Source organism: Acinonyx jubatus, chromosome B1 (genome assembly GCF_027475565.1).
Source record: "Acinonyx jubatus isolate Ajub_Pintada_27869175 chromosome B1, VMU_Ajub_asm_v1.0, whole genome shotgun sequence".
In the NCBI taxonomy this organism is placed as follows: Eukaryota; Metazoa; Chordata; class Mammalia; order Carnivora; family Felidae; genus Acinonyx; species Acinonyx jubatus.
Genome location: NC_069382.1, coordinates 25,006,772 through 25,016,969, shown reverse-complemented (window position 1 = coordinate 25,016,969; position 10,198 = coordinate 25,006,772). Strand labels below are relative to the sequence as shown.

Here is a 10,198-nt window from a genome sequence, read left to right as displayed (position 1 = left end):
TCATACTTTGGCCTAACTGGTCTCTCACTGTGTTCTGGAAAGGGCTGTAATTCAACCTTCTACCTTATTAACTCATTCTTGGCATTCATTCTTCTATTTATTTCATCTACTTATTCTTAGGACTCATTCACCAATCTGATAAACTTGTATTGACTGCTTGTGGTACCAGAGACTGGGACATTTTTTAGATCTCTAGATCTTTTTTGGGATTGCACATCCTTAATTCTAAGGATACTGAGGTTTGTCTCGTTTCGTTTCTCCTCAGATTTCTAGGATTTGGTTGTCTACTTCTCTTTGTCATTTGGGATCCCTGTTCATTCTTTTGGGGTTGCTGTTTCAATCACAGGTAGTCTGCCTCTGTTGATTGTGGGAGAACCCTGGAACACACTGCTGCATGAGGTAGGTCAGTAGTTTGTGGTCCTTTGAGGGTTCTCCATCCTATTGGGCATCTGTAGCTAATGGTTCAGGGTCTTCTCTGGCCCAATGTCCACATTCTGTGATTTGGTCTGAGAACAATTGCTGTTTCTGCCTACTGCTTGGCCCAAGTAGGGAAGAAGCCAGATGATCCACCTAGGTCAGGTATAGTCTCCCCAAGAAATCCTCTGGGGTTTTCCAAGACCTTCCCCTAGCGTGGGGTATATTCCTCCACTTCTGCAAAGCTGTGGTCTCCTCAGTCTTAGGGGAACAGGATTTGACACAGATCTCAGAAAATTCCTCATAAGCATTTGTCAATGGGTGGGTTTTTGTCTTCACAATGTCATTAGACTTCATTCACTTCACTGTCATTTTTGTTGGATTTGGGGAAGGAAGAGAAGGCAAAGGTTATTTCTCAGTCTAACCATCTTTATCCAGTCTCCCTTCTTAATTGGCATTTATTTCGGTTCTGTTCAGTGGTCAGCCTATTAAATCTGTTGAAAGTGCTAGACACCAGTCATAATATTCACAAGAGGGTTGGCTCATGCATGATTCATTTATCTCCTGTAAGTGCCAAAGTACAAAGTAAGTGCCACTTATCTCCTGTAAGTGCAAAGTACAAGGAAGCTGTGGAGTTCGGAGTTCTAGCTGAGTGAAGGCATTAGAACTGGACCTCTAACAGGAAGATCTGGACATGTAGAGACAGGTGTATTAAGATGAGAAAAGCAACAACTGGCTACTTTGACTCTGGCTTGAAATGCTGAGAACTTAGTCACTTAAAGCGATAAGGGTAAGACTCTGTCAGATACGTATCTTTCTAGTTACATGGTATGTAAGGTGCAGTTGGAAAAAATTATTTGGAGATGTGAAAAATCTATACACAGAATAACAGAACATTCATCACAAAATTAGGATCAAATGATAAAAGTCATGAATTCCCATTAGTAGCCTATGTATCCTCTCTACAGACAGAGATCATTTAATGCCCATTTGTGGGTGCACGTGCATACCACAGATGTAGATTGGGCACCAGGTAAATCCTACTTCCTTCTCATACATGCTTTGAGAACTATAGGTAAACTTTGCGTGTATGCTACTACCCAAACACTACTTAACAGGCATTTAATAGTTGGTTATAAGAATGTTGAACACTTCAGCAGGACTATGGGTAAGGTAACTTTGGGGGGAATGGCCCACTCTTGAGACCACGTTTTCTGGAGATTTTTCAATAGTGTAATTGTGGGGGCAAAGGGTGGTCTTCCAGGTAGTCATTTCTTAATATATTTTTATAAAAAGATTCACTATTAAAAAATGATTTCTTTATATCTGGAAAATCCTAGCTGGGAAATGGGGGCCTGAAATGGTCAGTTCTGTTTAATGGTGTCAAATAAGGGTAACATGAAAAATGTCATCTTTATTCTAAAGGGACATGGCTTTTTTCTAAATGTTGAACCAATAGTACTTTAAAGGATTGTTCTAGGGCCCGAAGTCTCCTTAAGATACTGCCAAGAAAAAAAAGTAAACAGTAAGCAAAACTCATCTGTCATACTGACCTAAAGTTTAAGAAAAAAATTATGAATTTAGCTTTTATTCAAAATTAAATAAGCAAAAGCAAAAGTTTAAGAAACTTTTACAAAGTACTTACATAAAAGAAAGTTAATCGGGACAGTCACAAGTTTGCAACAAATAATTACAAAAGTATCTAGGGCAGCATGAATATAAACCATGTCACAGCATGGTGATCTAATTGTGGTATGAATAAGGCATAACTAACATCTGCACCAAGACTAGAATTAAAAAATAAAACATACTTTAAAAGCTTACTTCTACATTAAGCTTCTTCTCTTCCCCCAGATCCTTAATGGGTTTATACTATGTAATATATTTTTTTTTTAAACACATCATGTCAAACTATAAATTATATTGATGGGCAGTTGATGTGAAAAGCCCCCTAAAATGCACAAACTAACTGGTACTGAATTGAGTTCTCCATTTACCTTTATGTACAATTAAATGTAAACCATATTTTCACAGTTTTAAGTGTTTTATGAATAGATGCACAGTACCATGGCAGGTTTGCAATTGTTCCTGAAAACTGGCTCTAGGTTCTGCATCCAAAGCCTGTTGGCGGCTAGGATGCAAGTATTTACATAAATAAGAAACTGTGTCATAGTCAATGGTCAAGACAGTTCAGCAAGAGCAGTATTTCCAACAAAGAGTGATACTCAATACCATAGTTTACATACTTGTGCAAATATAAGCATTAGGACAGATAAATCTGAGGCAAATTCAACTTGCAAAAACTTGTATCGCTATTGTTGTAAACTTGGGCAATAAAAACCCTCAGCAAGTTCTGCTCTCTATGGCTTTTTTTTTTCTTTTAAAATTTTAAAGCCAGAGAAAATGCACGCGCGCGCACACACACACACACCCCACATACACACAGTTCTCATTTCGTTTTTAGAATATGGTACATAGTGCAACTTCATCACAATGTAGAGGTTTAACACACATTCAGTGCGTGTTTTTCTGTGCAAGTTCTTAGTGGTCTAAGTCCTAGTTGAAGGTAATCATTTGCAGAACCACATGATTCAGGAGGTTGAAGGAAAAAAAAGTTTCGTTACGTTTCTCAAACCAGCACTGGATGTGCAAAAGGCAGCAGACAATCTGGCTGTCAACACAGCCAGATTAGGGTAACTTTAAAGGAAGATCCAAGCAGTTAGTTACTTAGATTGGTCTCTAGAAAAATAGGTCAGTATATGCTGTATCTTTGTCAACCGTTCTTTCAAAGATTTCATTGACAAAACCGATAGCTGGTATCGGGGATCTACGGGAAGGACTGCAAGAAGCCACCAACACCACGCGGGCCCATTAGGGGTCGCCTAAAAATAAACAACAGTTTACAGTATTAATACAATATACGTCTATGTAACAAAAACAGTGCTCATATATCCGATCCTATCTCAAACTCTTAGCGATCATGGAAGGAAGGCTATTATGTCCCTATACAATGAGGAAACTAAAGACCAGAAATGTGAATTGTCCAAGACTGAAATCCAGACCTGACTTCCATGACTAACACTCTGTCCCCTGCACTGCCTGAATGCAGGGTTTCTCGACTTCAGGCTGCTCACATTTGGGGCTGGATAATTCTTCGATGCGGGAACTGTCCTGTGCTCCTGAAGCATGTTGAGCAGTATCTCTGACCTCTATCCAATAAGATGCCAATGGCACCTCCCAGTTGTGACAGTGCAAAATATCTTCAATTTCATGAGGAGTGAAACATTGATAGAGCCACAAATAAATTGAAGCGGCAAGGGAAAAAAGTTAGAAAAGACTTGCTAAAAGTATAGGAAATGATGCATCTCCCAACTGTCAAAGAACAAGACACTGCCAAATATGCCAAGGGGGCAAAACTGCCCTAATTCAGAACTACTTTCTGAAAACACATATTTAAAGCATTAAGTTAATTAATATTTAAAAATGTCTCCCAGGAACCATGGCAAGACGTAAGATCCTAGGCAAGACATAAGAAAAGGTCTCAGCCTCTAGTTTTGTTTGAAAAATAAACATTTCCAGCAAAGAAGTCCTTCTGATGTTGCAAAGGCTGACTAGTGGCCATTGAAAGAACTTGGAATTTACACAAAAGAATTTTTAAGCCATCTCTGTTGCACACCGAATTGCTTTTTATTGAACCTGAAACCTGAAGTTTCAGAATGACAAAAGGAGCTCCTGATCTCAGTAAGCTCCCTCTAGAATCACACTAGATTTCTGTAGTTGTGTACTATCTGTTGTCCACTCAGCATCACTATGCCATCCTTCTTGCATTTCAGAGAGGTCAGAAACATTTCCCAGAATCCTCTCCCTCACATGGTTCTGGGTTAGATTTGGCCTAGGAGAGGCATAATCCCGTGAAATGTGGAAGCTGGAAGAGAAGAAGCCATTGTTCACTGGAGACTGTTGCCAAGTGTCGGCAGATTTGCAGGAGCCTTCCAGAGAATTCTTAACCACCTGCTACACTGCTCCAGACTGAGAGATACTGGTGGGTACCTCCCTCGTACTCCTAAGAAATACGAAATTTTCCCTGCAAGTTCTTGAAAAGCACAGTGCTCCCCTGTGTCAGGTACCCCATCCTCCTTCCGTGAGGACCCTCATCTTCACTCCTCCAGCTCTGCAGACAGCTGCATCAGCCCTCCATCCCACAGCACACCCTCCGTGCCTGGATTATGCAAGAGTGGCTGCTTTTGTTTCACTGACCAAGTCCTGACTCACAATACTACCAACAAAGCAGTGGTAGAGGGCTGAATCATAAAAGGCAAGAGTGGTGAAAGTTTTTACATTTAAGATGTACTTACTCAATTTTATGCTTAGCAAAGGCTATTTCTATCAAGTTTAATCAGATTTAGGAAGCCAGAATAAAACAAACATGAGCAACTGATAATATGTACGACACCGAATGAATGCTCAGTTTAGAGATGATCTGATGTTATAATTTCAAGTTCAGGTGAAGGACTCAATTGGGATTCAGACAGACTGAGGCCAACCTTTGAAAACCAGAATGAGAGGCAGTGTCCATCACAGTGGGCTGTTTTCTCTCCATCTCCGTATATTTATAGCCATTCCATTATGTAATCTACCTTCTGACCATAACCATTTTATTCAATTCAAAATGCTTGTCTAAAAGTTAGCGCCTTGATCAGTCTATCAGATTTTCCAGAGTCGTCTTTCTGTGCGTCTTACAGTGCCTACCACACCGATCTGCTTGCACAGAAAGTTAACCGTCACCCCTAAGCACTTGAACAAGACCATCAGAACAATACTTTCATGAGGAGTGAAGCATTAAACATGAAGAGACACAAGGGAAAAAGCTGGAGAGAAAACGAGAGGTGAAAAAAAGATCTCCCAATAATTTACTGTAATGCCCCATTGTTAATTTCCTTATTCCGCCTTTGAGCAAATCCTCAGTGAAGGGCTTTCTCCTTCTGTGCAGTCACAGCTATGGACCCCTCAGCTCCCAGCTCTGTCCATCCCCTTCCCCTACAGATAGCAGCAGACAGCACTGCTCTGGAAATACGGTCATCACTGTAAAGACAGTGGGGACAATGGAAAGGCTGTGCAAAAAGGAAAACAAAAAAACTTAAAAACCCATTGCTAAAAAAAAAAAGTGAGACTTTTGGAAACAACATCAAAGCCATCATACCTGAAGGTTTTCCTCCCTCCCGGGCATTGAGCCAAAGTGCTGAAGAATTTGGCTTCGAAATCTGTCTCTCAAATTCTGAAACCAGCTGCAGGCTTGTGAGTATACCAAGTCATGAAGCTGTCTGAGATTCTTGATCTCCTCGTCATTCTCAACCTAGAAACAAAACAGTAAGACGTGCATCTAGTCCCCCTGGTCCAGATCACTAACCCAACAGAAATGCAAAAATAAAAATGTAAAAAGAGGCATTCCCAATTTCAGTGCTGGATCAGAGTATTCTTACGCAATACATATCCTGTGCTTCTGCCTCACAAAGCGCCAATGGCCAGACTAAAGAGACACCACAAGGTGTGACTGCCACCTGGCCTCGTTACCGAAGCAATGCAATACTGTGGAACCCTACTGCCGGCCTCCAGCTGGGAGGGGTACAACTGACAGTGAGTTGGGAATTCCTTTTTGTCTCTCTGCATTGATGGTTTTTGAAAGCAGTGGGACAAGAAAGGAATATCGTCACTACAATAAGAGGGAAGATTGGGAGAGGTTTCAGGCAGAGAGAACATGGCAGAAAGCAGGTAACAGGAGGGACAATAAGCATAAGTACACCTTTTACCAGGGAACTGAGTCAAAACACAACAAGAATCTTAGCATAGAAAACCAGTATATCAAAAGACAAGAGAAGAAATTATGCAAGGAGGAAGTTCTATAAAGGCAAGGCTGTGGCTACCTCCATCGTTCCTCCTTGCACCCTTCAGATCACCAAACTACAAACATAAAATTAAATGCATCAGCTTTGCAGCCTCAGATCCAGAAGTAGTAGTCTCACAGGACACAGGAGATGAAATAGAGCATTAACTCCTCCATCTTCTATTGATTTCTGTAGCACGCTCTTCTAGCCCACTCGCTATGTGCCGGGGAGGGCTCTAGTTCACATACATTAACTCATCTGAACAAATACCAGGCCTGACTCAGCCTTTCATACTTCAAGAATGACTCACTATAAAAGGGACTCTGAACACATACTTTTTATTTCTGAAAGATGTGAAATGAAAAAACTAAAAAGCACCTGCCTTTTGCACAATACTGTGAATGTACTTAATACCACTGAGCTAAATAATTAGCTATGATTAAACTGGTAAATTGGGTTAAAGAAAAGGTAGAGGAGCCAGTTGAAGACTTCTGCTCTTGCAATGACTATACAAGATTCAGTCCCCTGCTAACACACGTTGGTCTTGACATGAGCTGGAAATAAACTTGTGACTTGTTAAAACTATTAAAGAAAACCTCTACGTTGCACCCTTACAGAATTCAAGGAAACAAACCATGGGCTGTAGAAAACAAGGAACGACACAAATGACAAGTGTCTGACGTGGAAAAAGGAGCTGGCTAAAAAGCAGGCAGAACTTTAAGGGACAAAAAGACTGCTTATAAAGAAAATTTGAGAAGCTTTTCCAGAAGGAAGGGACAAGAAATCATTACAAAGATGAGACATTAAGATGAGGAAAAATTATTAGACATTCCTAAGACTGCAAAGACAGCAAACAGTTTCTAAACACCACACTCATAATGCTTTCAAGATGCTATTGTCCTATATTTCTATCTAGGCATATGGTTGGCCATATACTCAAGGGATTGTGTCATCAAATCCAAATGTGAAGATGTAAACTTACAAAGAATGTTGCCTTTAGCAAATGATTCCATTAACTAAGCATGCCTAAGGCACAGAAACTACCAATCAGCTCAAAATTTCAACTTCCACAACACTTTTGGCCTACTGCACAAAAAAGTCTCCCCATAGCATCTTAATCATAAGACAGGACAGGAAATATCAGCCCAATCAAGTTGATCAGAGAGGCAATATGGCATCATGATGAAGCACAGCACTTGGGGCCAGAGAGCTAGCTTTAAATCATTTCTATGACTCTACCTAGAGGATCTAAGGTATATTTATTACCACTTTTGGATCTGACTTTCCTCATCTAAGGATCTCAGAGTTCTGAAAATTCAAAGAGCTAATGTTTGTAATGCCAGCGTTCAATAAACGATTAAAATGAAGGGCCCAAATCAATGAACAGGGAGAGCATATGATCAATGGTTTTATAATGCCCTTCCAAAAGAAACTGCCTTTCATCTGATACTCATAGCATCACAAATCATTTTTTTGGTACCTAAACTAACTGCAGATGGTGAATTACTGGAATGATCAAAAGGCCCACATTAACCCTTTGCAAGAAGGTTATCACAATAACGCACTCCAGGAAAGCTCTCACCAGTGAGGCTAGTGACAGTACTTTCTCTGTGAACACCTCTCCTCTCACTGTGTCCATGTTGTCATTAAGGCTATGGCAGATACATACAGAACAGTTTTTAAAGGCTTTCATGTGTTTGCCTACTAATAGATTTGATTAAAAAGGGCAGGGATTAGCAGCTTTCATAACCTAGATGGGTTCTAAGTTCAATTCAATCCATCGCTGGTGTTAAGTGCCCACCATGCCCACGTACACTCTAGGCACCACGTTGGTTGGGGAGCCTACAGAAATGAAGAGGATCTGTGCTCTGGACTCTTCCAAGTTGACACACCGTGAGTGAGAGCAAGATAAGCAAAAGCTAACTGGGAGCTAACTTGTGTAAGTATCGACCAGAGTCTCTGGGACAAAGAACTGTTGTATGCGCCTAGACTATCAGCCTGTGCAATGCCAAGGACAGAGTACCCCGAGGTGTGCTCAAGAAGCATTTAATACCTTAACATCTTCCAGATATTCAATGTCTGCAGTGCAATATCCATCTTTCATTCCTCTCTTTAAGACCCTAAACCGCTTTCCTCCAACTGTGTCAACCACAGACCTCCCGTCAGGTAAGAAATGTACATTCCGAATTTGTAGCATACACCCATAATCTGCAAAACTAAAAGAAAACTTCTGATTAATATCAAAGTTCAAGTAACAAGCATGCAAATTCTCAATATTCAAAGCAAGTTCCAATGTAAACAAAAATGTTTCTGTACAAAAACATACCTATTCTGGGTATCACTAACACACATCCCAAACTGTTTAGTTCCAGTTTGTATACTTCTTCGAATCATCAGTCTGTATCTTGGCTCAAATACATGAAGAGGGCAAGGCACAGTAGGGTAGGCCATAGTGCAAACAAATATTGGAACATTCTTGGTCAAGCTGAAGAGGAAAAAAGTCTCATCATCCATCAGAACGTACCACAAAAATGACTGAAGCTTGCAACACTCATCAGCATCTATTTATAAAACTAAATCTGAATTTAAGATACCAGCTTGTCATACAGAGCTAAGTATCTTTATGAAGCAGGAGTACAGTTTGTACTAATACAAACTTTTGTTTGTATTTTGTATTAATCTGTTTAAAATATTTAGAACAGTTAGTCTTTTATCCATCAAATACTCTTCCTTATAGATAATAAGAAAAAAATGGGCTCCCACAGTCCACAGAAGGCAAATCATTAAAATTCCTAGTGCATTAAAATATTTTCAAATTCACGATCAAAAACATAACTCAGTAACATTTTTTCTAGGTAATTAAAATTATAGAATATTTTTCACTGCCAGATTGGCAGGAAAGAAGGAGGACAACAGTACTGCCCAGTTCTGGCACGGGCATGGGAAAAACTGGCAGGGCTGAGGGCAGTTTCAAACAGTACAACCAAACTGAAGAAGAATCTGGCCGACCCTTTAAAAAGTTCATATCCTTTAAACTCCTAGAAAAACTTATACAAGTACTTGAAAGGAAAGCTCACTGTAACTGTGTACAGTAACCAAAACTTAGAATAAACTGACATAACCATAAAATGAAGATATACGTGTGTGTGCACACACACACACGTTGATATGGAAAAAAAGATCCCACTTTTGTTGAAACTGTATTTACACATCTTAAAATCTGGAAGGATACATGCCGAAATGCCAACGGTGATTCCTTTTGGGTTATAGATGACCTTTGCCACCCCTGCTTATTTACAGGATCTTCTAGCTTTTCTTCAAAATGACATAATTATGTGAAAGTAATACAAGTATTAGCTCCTCTTTTAAAAAATGTGTAATCTACCATGACTAAGCATTCCATTTGGTCTTTTTCAGTTCTTCTGCTGACAAATATTAATCAGCAAAACTCTGAAGTACCAGGGGATGAGTACTTAAGATGAGCACCCCATAAAACAGCCCTGGTAGTAAGTAACCAAGACTCCCTCAAGCTTCTCTGCATCACACTGAGCCCCCCTCATGTGATGACTTCATCTGTCATTTGCCGATTCCACTCGTCTGCCGGGAGTCTGGTTGCAGTCACTATACTTAAGATTTCAAAAGCATATCTGCGGCTTTCCTGTAACCAGCTTTTGGCAGTGTTGATCAAGAAAGTTCATCATCCTCATATCAGGACATTTTCTATCAAAATCACAATGAAATATCAGTATCATGGAAGACGAATCAGTACCAACTTAGAAGAATGGACACCGTTCTTCTATCAAAGGGCACTGGCCCAGTGAAGACATTTGGTGGACACATACTAAGTTTGCAAGCACAACTTTTTCTTAGAAAGAAAGAAAAAAATAACTGTGTTTCCATTA

At 39.9% G+C, this 10,198-nt stretch overlaps 1 protein-coding gene across 1 annotated transcript in view; it reads right to left on the bottom strand.

Moving 5' to 3' along the window:
- Window positions 1-1,968: 1,968 nt before the first annotated feature.
- Window positions 1,969-10,198, bottom strand: part of LONRF1 (LON peptidase N-terminal domain and ring finger 1) — a 37,550-nt gene continuing 29,320 nt past the window's right edge. The window contains exons 9-12 of the mRNA XM_027077291.2: window positions 8,623-8,781; window positions 8,350-8,512; window positions 5,615-5,767; window positions 1,969-3,296 (exon numbers count right to left, since the gene is read on the bottom strand). Of these exons, the coding sequence (XP_026933092.1) occupies window positions 3,138-3,296; window positions 5,615-5,767; window positions 8,350-8,512; window positions 8,623-8,781 (634 nt within the window). The 3' untranslated portion in view covers window positions 1,969-3,137. The remainder of the gene's footprint in view (window positions 3,297-5,614; window positions 5,768-8,349; window positions 8,513-8,622; window positions 8,782-10,198) is intronic.